Raw genomic sequence first — 18,493 nt, forward strand, 5'->3', positions numbered from 1 at the left:
TACACCTTCCTCTTGTCTACCACGCCGAGCCTCACACAGGCTGCTAAGGCATTTTTCTGCATGTCAGAAGACAGCACATCGTAACACTGGGAGGCACCTGAGACGGGGAGAGCAGAGTCAGTGGCCACCCTTGTTCTCAGCAGAAAGAAAGCAGCACCCGCAGGGGTGTGACCGACCTTGATCGAGAAGCTGACTTGTGAATTTCCTGACTGCAGCCAAGTACTGCTTCTCAGTGAAGGAGTCCTCTTCTTCTCTCAAGAGGTATTTGCAAATGATCTGATTTTAAAAGGGAGAATGAGAAGAGGAAAAGGGCGGCCAAATACAAGAGAACATTAGATAACTTCACGCTGCCCTCCCGAGAGAATGAGACATCACAGCAGAACACAGTAAAGACCCTCCAAGGTTTGCGTAAAGAAAAGCGGAAGAATTTTCAGAACATCTCTTTTGAGGTTATGTGACTTTTTGTAATAACAATAAAGACTCTGAAATAACATTTTTTAAAGTATAATTCTCATTTTAACAGGTTGCAAGTTAATCACTATCAGATTAATACATCTTGTGTGACTTGAGAAGAGAGGGCCCAGATTTCTGTAACTGTTTCTTTCTCTAAGTACACCTAATAAAGCGCTAGGCCCTAAAACACTTGTCGGTCTCTCCTGTGGAACGGAGACTTACGAAGCGCTCTCTAGTGCTAGGCTCCCCGCAAGATGGCAGGCGTGGGTTAGCTCAAGGACTGCAGGCACCACTCTGCCAGGATGTCGGTCCTGGTGCCTGTGACTGGCGCATGCACGAGCAGAGCTGAGAGCCACAGAACCCTCTTCTCTCAAATGTGTGCACGCCCCCACCCCCAAGGTTTGCATATACACCACACACTGGCTTGCCCGGACAAACTCCTCCAGATGTTCATGCTGGGGCTCCTCTTTTCCCTTCCAACATCAGCAGTTAGTCATGTAAACAACTGACTTCACATGTCACTGACTCCTGCATCACTGAGTGCCTAAGCCTTCATCCTCTTGGGTCTGGAATGGATCAAGCCGCCTCCTGTATGCAGGGAGCAAGCTCTCACCTGAGAGGTTAAACCATTCATCGTACTAATCAGTCTCTCTAGTTCTGCCACTTACCTGGGGAAAATACTTGCCCTTCAGGCCAGAAATAAGCGCAGGGTGGGAAAGTCTTATTAAATTTGAAATGGGAAGCATGGAGAGCTTGCCACGTTCACATACCTGGTAACATTCCACAAAAGGTTTAAAGAGTCCTATTAAAAATTCTAACACAGTATTTCCTTTCTCTGTAACTAGGATGTCCCTCGTCGTCACCTGTATGGCCTGGCTTTTACAAAGCAGGTAACAGCCTTCTTCGTAGTCCTGGAAGGGGGAGGAGAAGCCGTAGGCACCCACCGATGTAGGCTAACGGGCAGGTGCACCGCACATCTCAACACATGCAGCCACCTGCCCTCGGACGAGAGAACAGCAGCCAACTCTACCACCCTCCTGGAGCAACTCCGGCCATTAGACAGTAGCCAGAGAAGCACTGTTCCAACATTCACGATGCTGCAGCTCAAGCACAGCAGACACACAAACGTTTACGAGCCTTAGAAACACAACCTAGCAGGTGGACTTTCCTTCTCTTTGTGTAGCCACACTCCTTAAATTTAAACAGGAAGTGCCATAGCAAGTCCTAAAAACACTCAGAATTACATGTATGCTCAAAACCCTCTGGCTCCCTGCCCCCACCCCAACAGGGTGAAACGTGTTCTCCGCAGCACAGCACATGGAAGCCTCGCCCACCTCTTGTCTACACTGACTTTCCTGCCCCAGCCCATGGGAAACTCTGGAAATCAGATCCCCAGTTTGGCAGTGTCGGGAGCTGTTTGGGTTACGGGGGCGGATCCCTCATGAATGGATTAATGCTCTCCCTGGGGGGTGGAGGTAATGAGTGAGTTCTCGCTCTATTAGTTCCCATGAGAACTGGTTGTTTAAAAGACCCTGGCACCTCCTCTCTCTCTCTTGCTTTCTCTCGCCATGAAATCTGCTTGTACCCGCTGGTTGCCTGCCACTTTCTGCCATGAGTAGAAGCAGCCTGAGGCCTGCACCAGAGGCAGCTGTCCCAGAATCATGAGCCAAATAAGCCTCCGTTCTTTATAAATTACTCAGTCTCAGGTACCCTGTTCTAGCAACACAAAATGGACCAATACGGAAGCCTGACCATTCCTCGGCTGTCTATGCTGCCAGGCAAGGCTGTGACTCACTACTCTCTAAGCAAAGGTACCTGCCAGGCAGCCTCCTTTCAACAAGCTGTTAACAGGAAAACACATGCCGACTTTTACATTTCCTAAAACAGAGTTAGTTACTTCTAGTGGCTGGCCTAATGGTTCAAAGAATGATGATCTCTCACCAGATAATCCCTAAGTTATTAGTGAAACTTGACCAAGAATCACAGCAGTCTGCTGAAGTGTAGGTGTCCCAGTTTCCCCTTAAGTCTGTCCCACTCAGCTGAAGGAAGGGATGGCACACTGCCTGACCCACATCTGGGAGTCCACACCTAACATTTTCAGAACTCACACTGCAAACATGTCTGCTCTTTGTTGTAAGGACTTTACCTTCAGTGCATTTCCTGGAAGGAAGATGAACTCATCTGAAAAAACGTCACGCAGAAAGCAAAAGCCACTGTAGACATCGTCTGGAAATAAATCCACGACATAAAATTACCACATTGCTTTCTAAACCTACAGGAGTACAAAGAAGTCCCTGAAACCCCCAAATGCAGTATTTCCAAGGCATATTTTTATTCAGGTAATAGGGATAAGAATTAAGTTCTCTAAAGGAAGCTAAAATAAATCCAATTTTACCTACAGAGCAAACTGTGGTCTAGCACAGTTTCAATGGTCGAATCTAAACTACAGCCTGGGCTCTAATCCACTGGTGTGGTAATGAGGAAAACACCACGGTCCTTAGAAGCCAGGGTATCTCACCACCCCACTCCATGATTCCCCAGCAGAGAAGGAACGAATCTGGTTTCTTAGTTTCTCTCTACATCCATATTTCCTGATCTCTTTACCATGAATTCAGCACTCCTCCTCACAATCACCTGCAGGGCTTTGAAAAGCTGAGACAAACGCCAGTGTCTGGCCCACACTCCAGACCAACCCAACAAGAACCTCTGGGGTGGCCGACCCTGTGGCGCACTCCGGAGAGTGCGGCGCTGGGAGCGCAGTGACGTTCCCGCTGTGGGTTCGGATCCTATATAGGAATGGCCGGTGCGCTCACTGGCTGAGTACCGGTCACAAAAAAGAGAAAAATAAATAAATAAATAAATAAAATTAAGGGGGAAAAAAAAAAAAAAAAAAAAAGGGCCAGCCCGTGGCTCACTCGGGAGAGTGTGGTGCTGATAACACCAAGGCCGCGGGTTCGGATCCTATATAGGGTTGGCTGGTTAGCTCACTGGCTGATTGTGGTGCTGACAACACCAAGTCAAGGGTTAAGATCTCCTTACCGGTCATCTTTAAAAAAAAAAAAAAGAACCTCTGGGGTAGAGCCCATCCCCTGTAGTTCTACTGTGCAGCCTGGGAGGAAGCCCCTGGCCTGACTACAGGGTCCTGTGAACAGAACCGTGTTGTTCTCAGTTTACAGTCCTCAATGCAGCCAGAACACTGCTGTGCACCTAGTAAGTACCCACATACTGCTGGACTGTTTACCCACCTGTCGGCCTCTGCAGGATGAGGAAACTGTTACAGCAGAAATAAATAAATAAAGCTTTGGACCAGGAAATGGAGAACTGTGCTCAAATGCCAGAACCTTCTCCAAGTAATTACGGAACTTTCTAGGCCTAGTTTTCCTTATTATGAAAGGAGAGGTTTAGATTAGATGATTCCCAGGTCCTCCCACTTCCAAAATCCTAAGCAGATGGCCAGGTGTTTAGGGAACAAACCTAACTTCCTGTTGAATGCAGAGGTCCTTCCGTGCTGATGTGTGGGCTGCACAGAGCATCACAAGCCTTCAAATGTAGCTCCCAACATGGAACTAAATGACCAGGTCTCTTCTAAACTTCAAGATCACATTCCTGAAAGTTACCTTTCCTGAACCCAGGTGTCATCTGCAACGCTACAGCTACTAAGGATGGACGGACAAAAACATTGAGCAGCTGGTTCCTGTATGCTGAGCACATGAGGAGAGTGACGTGCTGGAAGATCAGTCCATCGACCACTTCTGAGTCTCCAGAATCCACTTTCAGAATCACCTGGTCTTTGACGAGACTGGCGATGTTGGAATGCAGGAGGAGGCTGGACTGGACCACTTCTTCAGCAGGCTCGTTATCTACATGCAGAGACACAGGTCACCACGGGAGTCTCAGGCTTAGTATGTGTCAATGCTAGTAACTTGACAGACAGACAGGCAGAGCTTGTTTTCAAGCCCCAGGTATTGGCTTTAGTCTCTCCCAATTGAGGTAAAGACACCATGTGGGAAGGCTATTTTAAAAGTATTATTTCACAAATCAAATCTCTCTGAGAACATGTGATATACTTTCTTATTGATCCCAAATGTGTCGGTCATTCTGAAATACACATCAGTTCCCACTCTGAAAATCAACACCTCCTGTCTACCTCAGGAGCCAAGGGTATTCAAAGCAAGTTACACAACTGGAAAACCACGTGCATGCAAATTTAACAATACGAAGATAAGAAGGCCCATGATCCATGCACGAGTACATTAAAACATCCTTCACACATGCGTGCACACGCCACACTCACACAGAGCTTGCTTAGACCCATACCAAGAGGTCAAGAGTATCGCCTTGTAGGTGAACCAGAGGGCAACCTAAAAGGCCCATCCTGGCATCAGGCCTCCATGAGCACAGAGAGATGTTCAGGAGATTTCCCGTTTTTCTCTCATCTAAGATAACTGAAGAAGCAAACTCAAAGTTCCTGGTAGCTTATCACCTGACGATGTACTGGCAAGGAGATGGCCAAGCAGGCAAAATTACAGAAGCGTAATGACAAGATGGTGTTATGTAACAAATATTCCCAGCATGGGAAATCATCTTCCTGTGACTGAGCCCGCACTGGCTCCAGCTCTTGTGGAAGGGACAAATCAGAGGCCTGGTGTTCCGCCTGGACTCGAGCACATTTGTTCTTGGCTCATCTGCCCATCTCAGCTTGCTCAAGTTAATGACATACATGAAATGACCATAAAAAGCTCTAGATAAGAGAATGCTTAGTAATGTGGGATAATCAATATGTGCAGCATGTTCTGGATTGGGATTTATATTTAGTTACCCACCCAGCTCACGTAGAGCAGCTAGCGGAGCTGCAGCAGCTGGACAGATGCTCTCCCCTGTGGATTAGCACGCATTCCTCCCACCCCGTACATGTGAAGTACCTCGGAGAGACGGGCACCTAGGCTGGCCTGTATTCCCGGGCCAAACGGAGACGGGCCCAGCACTTTGCCAGCTCCTCTCTCCCGATACCCAGCACTTGCTACCTTGTATCCTAATTAACACGTCCTCAGCCTCCTACCAGACCATGGTAATAGTGAGCACAGAGCTCCGGTTCATCTTCCCCTCCCTCCTGGTGACTGGCCTCGACTGACGGCACGCCCGCTGGGACTCCTCCCCACCTTGCAGCATGCGAGCTGCGTCCTCACTCCCCATCAGGCACAGCAGACCCCGACCGCGTCTCCTGCTCCAGCCTCTCACCAGCGCGGCCCACCTTTCAAGCTCACGGCCCACCTGTCCTATTCTCCTGCTTACAACGTGTTACTGCGTCCCCTAGCCTGCAGGTTCCCGTCCAGATCCCCACGGTGCCAGGCCTGTGTGACACAGCCGCCATCCACATACCAGTCCCTGTCACTCCCTCACCCATGGGTAGCACTGCAACCTGCTGTGCCTCCGCATTTCCTAATCCCTGCGTCGGCACGCCTCCTCTCCCTCGTCCTCCTGAAGAGCTCCTACTCCTCCGTCAAGATTGGTTCAAAAGTCACTGCTTGGATGAAACCTTCCTGAGTAGGGAAGAACCCCCTGCAGCGTGCCCACAGCCCCTTGTCTCTATCTCCCTGTTACCAGTTTACACATCCCCCCGCCCTCCACAACCAGACCATCCAGGACAAGGCCTTTGTTCTCTGTGTCCCTGGCAGTACTTAGCACCGACTAGGTACCCAACACAGGTGTGATGAGTAAACACTAGGTCTCTAACTATAAATAACCACTGGCCTCAGGAGGATTGCATTTCCAACTGTAGTCTGCACAATTTTAAACCAAAGAGATTGGAAACAACTTAAGCTACCATGTCATATGCATCCCAAACTACCAGCACAGGCAGGATTCATAACTCGGATGGGATTTTTACCAAGTTGTTATTATCAGAGAATTGCATCAAGTTCTACACAACCAGCCTTTAATCCTCACAACCTGGTGAGACACAGGGTCTGCAAAGACATGGTGTGGAGGGCAGAGCCGTGGGACACATGCGGTCTTCACCCTCCACCCAGCCAGGTGCCCGGGAGATGGCATGCTAGGCCTCAAGATGTGTGGGAAGTGACACACAAAAAATTACTCTTGAATAATCCACATGCTGTGCTCAGTGTCCTGTACTTATAAAAATAGAGTAGGTGTTCTCTCTCTGTCTGAACAATGCTTTGTAGAGCCCTCCATAGGTTTTCACATCTAGGCCACACTTTTGCCAAATGAGGACACAAAAAGTGCAAGCGTTCTTACCACCTATGCTCCACCTACGTACCGGGCCAGGTGAGGAAACCTCCGAATGCCTGAGTTAAGCCTTTGAGCCATACAGTCTTTTCCACCAGAGCATCGAAGTCCATGGACGGCCGGTTCTGAAGCAGAACAGCAACCATCAGGGCCCAGGGATTCAGAACCAGGTTTTCAATTTGAAGCAGCTGCATTCTGTAGGCGACTTCGGCGACGAAGGCATGCATGTCCTCGGACTGTTTCTGTGGAACGTATCTACAAGGAAGAGCACAGAACGAAAAATGACGGTCTTGCTCTGTGGACAAGAGGAAGGGGAGGGGACGGAGAAGACCAGCTCTTCAGAATACTTCCCACACTTTCTGCTGACCGAAATCTCTCAGGTCACACGCAAGAAGTATTGCTCTGCTTTACAATAGTGCCATCTGTCCATACATCTCTAGGGTATGCTCTTGAGACATAATAAAAAATACTCAGGGGAATAGGGTCCTATTATTCCTGGTTCCAGGCAGAAAAACTTTTGTTGCTTAGGAATGGGATACGCCACTTCTGGGAAAACAGATGCCTCCCCTGTAGACTGAATCACTGTCTTTTCAGAATCCGCAGCGCTCTGAACACATCTCTCTTATGGACACACTGATCAGACCAAGAAACTGCTCATGTCAGCACTGGGTAGTCTGTTCGGTTTGCCTGTTACACGGCCCCCTCCTGAGAAGCTTCAGAGCACCTGCCATGCACCACAACTCCATCTGAGAGCTGCTTCATGCAGGGATCACCAAACTTTGAATCGTACGATGAGGCCTACACGGAGCTGGCTGGGGCAGGAACACACACGTGACCTAATGGCAGCCACATAAAAGGTGGATTAATGTGAAAGCTGTAGTCAAAATGTGCCCTGCACTAGATAATAACCAGCCAGCCCAATTTGAGATCTACAGAGAGAAAGTCCATGGCAGCAAAAAGCTAGTGCCTGCTTCTGAGATGACAAACACAGCTGCTGGGGACAGCTGAAACAGCAGAGAAATCATGAATGATCATGTGATGCTGGGCTGGGCAGACAGGCTGTCTCCTTTACTTCTCCAAGAAGTGAAGCATTTCTCTAAACCACGAAAACCCAAGTGTATCCTGAAAAAGCCTAGTACATTTTCTTGCCCTTAAAACTGTAAGCTTTGTGAGAACAGAGACTCACTTCCACTTGTTATTGTTACGCATCCTTTCTAGGATGAAAAGTCCACACAGGACACACTTCGGCAGCCTGCGATACGCTCAACAGCTCCTGTACACAGGCCTGTTGATCACAGCGTTACTACTTCCCACTTTCAAGTTAGTTCCCCCAGAAGAATCATCATGATCTGACTTTGCATATCGAATATTTATATCCTACAGCTAATCATTTTTTTTGTCGAACACATTATTCTTTGTTAAATGAAGCTTTCCACTGACAAAAATGGAACGTTACAGCTTCCCTGATAATTTGCTGTGTGATGTCAGGTAAACTAAGTTTTAGCCTCAGAAGCGGTAAGCTCAAGAATCATGATTCACGCTTTTAGATTTTAACACTTATTTCTATGTCAGCTGTTCAAACACAGGCCTCGCACCTCGGAACCAAGTTATATGGGCTCCGGCTCATCCTCCCAGCCGCCAGAGATCGAAGTGACACGGGGTCTCCAAAGTACACATGGATGTTTCCAAAATTTTCAGAGAGAATCCTTCTGGCTTTCAACAACCCCTAAAGGTATTGCAACAGGGGAAAAACACAAAAAGGAGCACATTTAGAAATGAGCTGATGTGCAAGTTAGTGTATTCTCTAAATGCAAGTAAAACCAAGTGTGACTACCCTTACGTACAGTTGTAGATTCTTTTGGCTTAGGGACCCCTAGAAGCTCATACACATAAAGAGTTTCTTCCAATATTTTATCATAACTGATGCTAATCGGGACAAGGTAGGTATCAAAAACTTCTCTTTTAAAAAATGGCTCCAGCACAACATTCAGGAGACCTGTGAACACGGAGAAATGTTTCATCACACGTGCTGAGGACATCACACGTGCAGAGTGGGCACATACACAGGAGATGCTAAAAGTGCACATCACACGCTGCGCTCGTCAAGACGAACCGTGAAACTTAAACCGTTACACTTAAAAAGAGAAGAGGACCTCGTAGAAAAAAATTTCAGGTTTTACTTAGCAGCTGTGACAACACTACGGACTTTGGGCTTGCTTTTCTCCTTCTAACCTGAAGGTGACATACCAAGTTTAGGAGTCAACGTCTTGGCAGAGCGACTTCTTGTCCCTTCGAGGAAGAATTCAACAGGAGCATAACCATTCTTTAAAGAGAAAACACAAACAAACAAAACAGAACACAAGACCCATTGCCTACTCTCAAAATGACAGATGCTCTTCCGACTCCCCCTCCCATGCCCCCACCCCCGCCCTCTGAACAAACGGTGCATACAGGGGACTTAGACCAGAGCGCTGTGAGACCGAAGGACTGCGGAGGTGACGGGCACTCCTGGAGGGGACTGAACCATGGAGCGTCTACTCAGAAGTTAGGAAGCTGAACAAGCAAACTTCAGTGAAAAGAAAACATGGCAGGAAAGCACTGGGGAATCATCTGCATTTACCCGTAACATGGTCTTCACGTATTCAGAGAACACAGCCCAGTAGAGTCTGTCGCCACCGAAGCTGCGCCGCATGAAGAAGGCGCCCGACATGCGCAGCAGTTCGCCCACCATCCTCATTCCCAGGAAATCTAACAGACAGAGGAGGGGCTGGTATTGATCTGCAGGTCTTGAAACTTTCTATAAAGATCCAAACTGAAGCTACTAAAAAAGACTGCATGTATGTGAGAGACCCCTACGACATTATATCATAATTATTCTGAGATTAAAACCCCTAAGAAGAGACAGAATTATGGAAAGGAAGGGACTCTGTGGGTAGGGGTCTGCACTGCTCCGAGTACGGCTGCATTCACAACCAGGCCGGTGAAGACCAGGGCAACGGCAACGTAACCACACCACGGCCAACTTCTCAGTCGGCCCCACTGCTGAACTTGACGACAAACCGGCGTGAGTCCTCCATGCTCTGGGCAGCCCGGCCAAACCAGCCTTCGCCCTTCTCTTGTCAGGCAAACATATCAACCCACTTTCAGGGGAACGGACCACATGGAACAAGTCCAGAACAAGAGGAAGAAGTTCCACCAGCAGTTTTAAAACAGTCCTCTTCCTTTTTCTAATCTTCAAATGACTTCCCACATATCTATTCAGATGAAGAGGTTTTTAAAGAGTTTAAGTCCCTGGCAGTTTTCACCTTACTGTTCACTACGTTTACTAACAAAGGCATACAACCGAATCCCGACTTTCCTTGCTACCTGGAAAGGGAGCTGATAAATACTGTACTTGCCTTAGCAGTCCTACTTTCAGGAATCAGTCCTATGGAGATAAAAGCACTAATAGAAAAATACATGGCAACACTGTTTGTAATAGCAAAACCACGAAATTATGATACATCCATCCTGCTGAATACTGCACAGTTATTAAAAATAATGTTAGGAGTGAAGTTGGACCCTTACCTTATACCACATAAGAAAATTAATTTGATGGATCAAAGACCTAAATGTAAGACCTAAAACTACAAAACCTTTAGAAAAAACATATGGGAAAAGTTCATGACACTGAACTTGACAATGGTTTCTTGGATATAACACTAAAAGCGTGGGGAACAACAACCAGATGAAGATAACTGGACAACGTCCAAATTAAAAACTTCTATGCATAAAGGTCACCATCAACAGAGTGAAAGGGCAACCTGTGGAGTGGGAGAAAACGTGTGCAAATTGCACATCTGATAGAGGGTAAATATCCAGAAAATATAAAGAACTCCTACAAACCACAACAGAGAGCCAAACAATCCGATTAAAAAATGGACAACGGACTTGACCAGACACTTGTCCACAGCAGATCTACAAATGGGCTTAAAAGCACATGAAAACATGCTCAGTGTCCCCAGTCACCAGGGAAATGCACATCAAAACTACAATGAGACACCACTTCACGTCCTTTAGAATGGTCACTATTAGAAAATGCAAGTGTTGGCGGGGATGTGGAGAAACTGGAACCTCGTGCTGTCGGTGGGAAGGGAAGCGGTGCAGCCGTATGGGGACAGTGTAGAGGCACCTTGAAACTTAAGTACAAAATCACCATGTGACCCAGCAATTCCACTGACAGCCGCATCTTGAACAGGTACGTGCAGTCCCACGTTCACAGCAGCGCTATGTGCAATAGCCAGAAAGCGGAGGCAGCCCAAGAGTTCACGACGGGTGAGTGGATAGCAGAATGGGGAATACCACTGACCTTGAGCAGGAAGGAAATCCTGACACACGCTGCAATGTTCACGGACTCTGAGGGCACCATGCTAAGGGAAACCAGCCAGTTGCAAAAGGACAAATACCCTATGATTCCACCTATCCGAGGTCCCTAGAGCTGTCAAGTTCAGAGACAAAAAGCAGAATGGGGGCAGCCAGGGGCTGGGGGAGAGGGGATGGGGAGTCTCTGTTTGACGGGGACAGTTTCAATTCTGCGAGGAGAGAGTCCTGTGGACGGACGGTGGTGACGGCAGCCCTGCACAGTGGATGTCCCTGACGCCACTGAGCGGTACGCTTGGAGACAGTCAGGACGGCAAATTCTCAGTTATGTGTATGTTACCAAAATTAAAAACATACGAAACAAATAACATTAGATCTATTTGCTGACCTAGAGAGACAGTCATTGATTTATTATCAAATACATCAAGAGGCAGGTAATACAAATAGGTAGTACGGTCTCACTTTTCAAACCTAAGCCAAAGAACCTGGTGTGCGTACGTGCCTGGCACACAGCGAGGCACAGAGCAGAGGGACGCAATCCCAGCCCTGACACACCAGGATGGAAGGAGGAAGGACAGGCTATTTCCATCATCCTCTTCATATAAATATCTCGGTATCATCAGAATCATTCCAGTGAACATTTTAACTTTTATAACTTTAAAAAAGGTAGGAAAATAATACATACCCATTCCCGCTGCTATAACTGGCACAGGCAGGTCATAGTTGTACAAAAGAAAAGACAACATCAGGAAGTCAATGTAACTCCGATGACTGGGCAGCAGGACAACGGGGTACTCCTGGATGGCTCGTTGAAGCTTGAAAGTAAATGTTCCATTATGAATAATTTCAGTTGTCACATTGTTAAAATCACACCTCGAATCAGAATATGGGCAAATGAGTCTACATAAAGAGGGAACACTAACCATCTTCTTCTGCCTTCCTTACCAAACACACAAACTTACTTTGCTCCGAGAAAAGGTAAAAGAATTATTTCAGCGATCCAGTTAATTTCACACAATGCAAGACTATTAAAAATGCAAATTTTTATGAATAATAATCATAGTGACAATCAGTAACATAAATTATCTCGGCACTATATTACATTTTACACACCAGTCCTGTTACGCTCATTATTTAGTACCACATATTTGTAAACAAGGTCTAAGCCTCATCTTCCTCATTTGTGAAATGGTCACACATCCAACGAACGGTGGACGGTGGAGCTGGGAATGGAACCCAGTCATCCTGCTGTAAAAAGTCACCTGTTAACCACTGCGCCAGGCTGGTTGTTTGCAGTAAGAGAAAACAAAGCTTCTCTTGGGGAGATTTAAAAAGACAAAGAAAAAAACTACAATGTATAAGTGATTAGGACAGAGTGAAAAGGATGGTATTTCTCCACACATTTGAGCTCACTGCTGCAGAGCTGGTGCCATGCAGCTGGGAGGGACAAATTTGAGTTCCCAGATACATTTCCCAGGCCATCAACCTCAAAAATATTCACCTGTATCAATGTGTTATCTGTTCTTCTGAAATCTAAATATAACTAGCTGAAGCTAGGTAACCTGTGATCAGTAAGACACAGTGGCTCACCAACAGTCCCTGACCCTAAACACTGTACTGAGCGTTCTTCGACAGATCCAGAGAGTAAGTCAGGAATCTCGAAAACAGTCATGGGAAGAAGAAATACTTGACAGGAAAGCAAATGTCTGAATAAAAGCAAAATATTAGAAGGCATGAGGAGGACGGAAAATGAGGGTAAGAGATTTCCTAGGAGAAAAAAAATACTAAGAAACACAAATGAAGAAAAATAATCTTCAAAGGGAAAGCTCTTCCTTATAGGAAAAAGCAAGCAAACAAACAGGAGCGATGGAGCAAGAAAAATCATCATCTGGAATTATCAGAACAATAACTGACTCTGGCAAAAATTACCAGATGCAGGGCCGGCCTGTGGCTCACTCGGGAGAGTGTGGTGCTGATAACACCAAGGCCCCGGGTTCGGATCCCACAGAGGGATGGCTGGTTCGCTCACTGGCTGAGCGTGGTGCTGACAACACCAAGTCAAGGGTTAAGATCCTCTTACCGGTCATCTTTTAGGAAAAAAAAAAAAAAAAAAAAATTACCAGATGCAAAAACAAGTCAGGGAAAGGATGATAAAAACAGGATGCTCAGCCATTCTCCAAGTGTCTCCAAGAGATACTCATTAACCACAAAGGGGAAAACGGTGGCTTTGAGGCGGAGAAACCTGGCAGACACCACCTCCAGCTGACGAAAATAAACCTCTCTCCAGTAATGTGACAAGCAGACCCCTGGTGCTCCTGACACCAGGCACCGAGAAGAACACAGCGTCGCTTCCGAGCTACTCCTGCAAAAGTACACAACCTGAATCTGCTACTGAGATAACATCACTCAAATCCAAACCAAGGGACTATAAAGTAACTGGCCTGTTCCTTACAAAATTAATAGCATGAAACACAAAGATTAAGGAATTGTTCTGGATTAGAAGAGTCTAAAGAGATACAGAAGCTGAATGCAACACATGATCTGGGACTTTCTTTTTCTGTTCAGGATATATCTGGGCCGACTGGTGAAATATCAGTGAGGTCTATGTTACCAGTATTGTATCAATGGTAATTTCCTTACTTTCATAATTATACCATAAGAGAATGTCCCTATTTACAGGAAAAACACACTGAGTATTGGGAAAAGGACAAAGGAAATGCTGTAGGAGAATCTAGGTAAAGATATATAGAAAATCTTTGTATTACTTTTGTACCTTTTGTGAACATCTGACATTAAGCTAGTCTATAAATCTTACTTGACTAAGTCAGTCTATCTGTTGTCTGCAAGTCTAAAGTTAACAAGAAAAGAGAAAATGGCCTGGAGGGAGGCATGTCCTTTTCTGTCCGGTCTGGGTGACTGGTGACTGGGCCCTAGGCAGTTCCTGCCCAAGTACATGTCCTAGAATGGACTAGATCCTGAGGGGTTAAAGAGGAGATTTTTTCAACAATCAATACTCACTTTCTGAATACCTTCTTCATTTACACACACCTTCGAAAAAATCTGCTTAAATATTTTACTCAGGGCAAAGGCGAAAAACCGAATGGCTCCTAGACGCAGCTTATGACTCATTTCATCCAAGATCTCACAAACCTCCTCTCGGAGGACATCGACTGACTGAAGGGACTCCTTGGAGAGCTGAAAGGAAAGGGAAAGCAGGGATCAATTTTTGAAAAAAAAAAAAAAAAAAAAAAAAAAGAAGCCAGAACTCTTTTTTACTCAAAGCAGTACAATTAGCTCCATATGGACCAGTATTCAATGTCTCAAAGATGGTGTTTTATTCTTAATTTAAATTGACATAATTTATTTCCCAACATGGTAAAAGCAGATAAATGATCCTATTTAGACAAGTTTAAAGGCTAGAAATTCAAAGAGAATCAGCTGTCTATGATAGCATTTTGAGTAAAGAAAGATCTCACCTTTCCGTTGATTTGTTAATGATTTTACATCCAAACTCTCTAAAATAAATGGCTGCCCATGGTCCAGTGTCCTAGCATTCAGTAGTTTTTCTCAGCAGACTGTTCAGCACCTTACCTGCTGGATCAGCGCTATGAAAAGGCGATACATGAGGTAAAAACACAAGATTGCATGGAAATGACCAATTCAGATGATATCAGATATTTGGGTCTGTGGCTCTGCAGTGGCTAAAATCCTGCTCAGGTCGCCAATTATAGCTCTCTTAATCCCATTTGTGATGCCAATTGTAAAACTACTCGACCATGCCAGTTGTCGGGCTCCTTTACCTCCTGGTAATCCTGCACTGACTGGGCCGATTGTCGAGCTAAGGCTGGGTCTGGAGCCCACAGACACCTCAAGCCCATTCACAGACTGGGCCACAAATGATTCACATGCCAGGCTGGGTCCCCAGACCCCTCACATGCCAGGCTGGGTTACCAGACCCCTCACACAGGTCTATGAGCTAGGTAACTGGCCAAAAGGTCCTTGGAGCCATAGGCTGGAAAGCATGGCTGCGCCGGGCAGATGCTGGAGGCCAGCAGACACCACCTCCAGCTGACGAAAATAAGAAACCTGCCCGCCTGCCTCACTAAAACTCCTCTCTCTGAAGAACACAAGAATAGCAACAAACTAAAGATACATTGCCGCCCACGCACACTAACCACACCCCCCCCCCCCCACACACAATTTGCTTACAAAAAATGTGCTGAACCACACCCAACTGGACCCAAAGCAAGGGCCCTGACCAAACTATTCTATTTTCCCAATAGGGTCATTGGTACAAAGATCCCCAAACTATCAAAGGGTCATTAGTGAAATCGAGGATCTCCCAATGGAACTTTCTTCATGCACACGGCACAGCACACATCTTGTACAGAGAACAAAGTGCTCACAGTGTGACAGGACTGTCAAGGGCCTAGTGGTGAGCAAGTCACAGTTTGTCCTCAAGGAAGGCTGATTTGACCCTTTTCACCTTCCCCTAAACAAGCACTCTCAAAAGGAGTGAAGTCTATATGGTAAATAATATTTATGCTCCCCAAAGGATAATGCTCTGCTTTAGGATGAGGCACAGAACATCAGAGGACAGGACGTTGGGGTCCCAATTGTATGTAGTGAAGAAGAATTTTTTTTTTCATTGAGGTGAAATTCACATAGCATACAATGAACTGTTTTAAAGTGAACAATTTAGTGGTATTTAGTACATTCACAAACATTGAGCAACCATCTCCTCTATCTAGCTCCATCTCTTATCATTTTGGGGGCTCAGTTCGATAGGCCCAAAAAGGCAGGATCAGAATAAACTGTGCCCTCTTACCCGTGTTCCTTCATTTTATTTAGAGGTTATCAGAAACAGTGGCTGTTCCAAGAAAAGGGTCAGTAACATGGTCAGAAGAGAACACACACCCATACCAGTAACAGGAAGAATGCTCTCCCGAGATGGAGAAAACTTGGCCCTGTTTTTTGTTTCTGCTAATTGTCATTCCACTTTAAAAAAAATGTACATAAGATTAAATAAAATGTACATAAGATTTACCACCTCAAGTGTACAGTTAGTGGCATTAAAGCCCTAGACCTGTTTATAGATTACATGGAAGAAGTCCAAGTGGATCTTCCAGTAGATAAACAGAGGAGACGTGTGGACCTCAAAAGAGATCTGGACTGAAGAAATACATATTATTTACCTATGCTACTTCTTAAATTATTATTATTTATTATAATAGGGAGATATCGGCATAAGGAAGGTACTTAAAATTCTGGCAGTAAATAAAACTGCCCAGTGAGCAGGTAGAAGAAAAGAAGGCGTGAGAATAAGACCCTGAAGGACACCAGCATTTAAAGAGAGAGGCAGGGGACAAGAAGCCCACAGAATCAACTCCAAGATGATCAGAGAGACAGGGGCTGGGTGAGTGTGTGGAGTCACAGTGACAAAGGAGAGCAAGCAAGTGCCAAGGGCTGCCACGGGTCTGCACCAGGTAGACCTTGGCCTGGAGAGTCACTCGCAACCTTGGAAAGAGCTGCTACCTAGACCAGAAACCAGAGTCCAGCGAGTTGAGCAGTAAACGAAGGGTGAGGTCCTGCAGGCAACACAGCCAGTTCCTGGACAGAGGAGAGAGGTCGGGCTGGGAAGGTGGAGGTGGGCAAAGACTGGAGAAGGCCCGGGGCCAGAGGAGATCTGTTCAGCTGGAAGAGACTCGGCATGTTCGGTGCTGATGGAGAAGAGCTAACAAGAAAGAACAGGGAGGACAGATGGGGGACAGTCCCGGAGCAGAGTCCTTGTGGAAAAGGGAGGAGTGGAGTTCAGAACAAAGGAGCAGGGCAGGGATTAAACTCAAACAGGAGAGGGGATCCCTCCTCCACCTTAACAGGAAGGAAGAAAAAATGGTGAGTACTGGATGCAGGAAAATGGGTAGAGGTGATCACAGGAAGGCGGAAGAGCTCTCATAAAACGGTTACGTTTTCTTTGCAGCAGAGAAAGAAAAGCCATCTGCTGAGAGTGGAGAGGAGGGGTGGGAGCAGCGGTTCAAGGAGAGCGGGGGCCACCAAAACTGCCATTCTGGAGAACGAAACAGAGATGTATGGGGAAGAGGGAAGGCCCAATTGTGCAGGACAACCATGAACTTGCAACGATTCCAGTCTGTCTGGATCACGTGACCTTTCTCAGCAGTGAAGCCACGTTTGAGAAACACTGGCCTGAAGAAGCCCTTTTAAATTAGTCACACTTAATCTCACTGTGCATTAGAATTACTTGGGCAGCTTTAAAAAAAAGAAGAAAAAGAGATTCCTGGGCCCTACCCCAGACCAGTTAAGTCAGGATCTCTGTAGATGGGGCCAAGGCATCATTTTTTTTTCATTCACTAATTCAACATGTATTTACTGAGTGCCTACCATGCACTGGACACTGGGAACACAGCAGTGAAAAGCAGACAGAAGCTCCTGCCTTCACAGAGTGTAGGTTCTGGCAGACAGTAAGAGTCAACTCTGCAAAGTTCTCCAGTGGTCTAAGGAAGAGCCAGAGCTCAGAGCCACCGTCATCAGCGCCTAACAGGTAAGGAAACGTGACGTTGCCTAAGAAGTTGGCCCAGCCAGAGAAAACTGATAGCCTCTCCATGACATGTAAGGCCAAAAAAACAAAGGCATTAGGAGCACAGGTCCAAACCAAAAGAGAAAATGGAGAGCAGAGATAAAAGAACTGCTGTGATTAAACTCCCGTGAAAAGTTAAAAGGCAGGATCTCTGCAGGTAAGCCTGAGGGTACGGGAGTCAAACTCAGAACCCCAGAACTGCTTCTGCTCTTCCCCACTCAGAGCCCAGAGCAGACTGCAAGAGGTCGGAGAGGAAGCTGCCAGGCAAGCCTGGCACAACCTGAAGTCTAGGCCATATCCTGAAGCTGGGCCATCTCTGCAAGAGACAGGCGGGAACGGGGAGGTCAGGGGAGGCCGTGAGCATGACAGGAGACAGCTCTGTCTGTGGTGAAGACGGGCTGAGCCGCAGCCCACCTGAGCAAAGAGGCAGGGTGGAAGCATCGACATCCTCTGGTAACCAGAGTCAAGTAAGAACACGGCCATTCAGAGCGACTTCCCACGTTCCCTAACAAAAACACACAGGTAGGTGCACATGTGCTTTGCTTCAAGACATTCACAGAGGAGCAAGAAGAAGGCAAGCACACAGTCCTCAGAGGAGCTTGTGAGGAAGAGGAGTACGCTCTCTCCTGACCAGAAAGAAGACCACACAGTAACACAGGCCGTCCTGGTAAAGGAGCCGAGCCATCCCGAGCCACGCTCCCACAGCTGCCAACCAAGGGTCTGGGTGGGATCGAGGCTGGGCCAGCACCACCTGCAAATGTGCCAGCGCATCCCCCGTGGACCTGCGACCACACGCACACCCAGCTATGGCATGAAGGCTAGTGCTAGAAGCTCAAGCCC

General features: G+C 46.6%; 1 protein-coding gene across 2 annotated transcripts in view; it reads right to left on the bottom strand.

The window, feature by feature from the left end:
• GNPAT (glyceronephosphate O-acyltransferase) overlaps nucleotides 1–18,493 on the bottom strand; it is a 31,173-nt gene that overhangs the window by 2,467 nt on the left and 10,213 nt on the right. The window contains exons 3-14 of one of the 2 annotated variants that reach the window (XM_063082715.1): nucleotides 14,077–14,253; nucleotides 11,744–11,873; nucleotides 9,320–9,447; nucleotides 8,947–9,022; nucleotides 8,544–8,695; nucleotides 8,295–8,425; nucleotides 6,731–6,954; nucleotides 4,071–4,313; nucleotides 2,600–2,679; nucleotides 1,224–1,364; nucleotides 177–276; nucleotides 4–97 (exon numbers count right to left, since the gene is read on the bottom strand). In XM_063082715.1, the coding sequence (XP_062938785.1) occupies nucleotides 4–97; nucleotides 177–276; nucleotides 1,224–1,364; nucleotides 2,600–2,679; nucleotides 4,071–4,313; nucleotides 6,731–6,954; nucleotides 8,295–8,425; nucleotides 8,544–8,695; nucleotides 8,947–9,022; nucleotides 9,320–9,447; nucleotides 11,744–11,873; nucleotides 14,077–14,253 (1,676 nt within the window). The remainder of the gene's footprint in view (nucleotides 1–3; nucleotides 98–176; nucleotides 277–1,223; nucleotides 1,365–2,599; nucleotides 2,680–4,070; nucleotides 4,314–6,730; nucleotides 6,955–8,294; nucleotides 8,426–8,543; nucleotides 8,696–8,946; nucleotides 9,023–9,319; nucleotides 9,448–11,743; nucleotides 11,874–14,076; nucleotides 14,254–18,493) is intronic. The other variant, XM_063082716.1, reaches the window with a different exon arrangement.

This window comes from Cynocephalus volans, chromosome 18, assembly GCF_027409185.1.
Source record: "Cynocephalus volans isolate mCynVol1 chromosome 18, mCynVol1.pri, whole genome shotgun sequence".
NCBI lineage: Eukaryota > Metazoa > Chordata > Mammalia > Dermoptera > Cynocephalidae > Cynocephalus > Cynocephalus volans.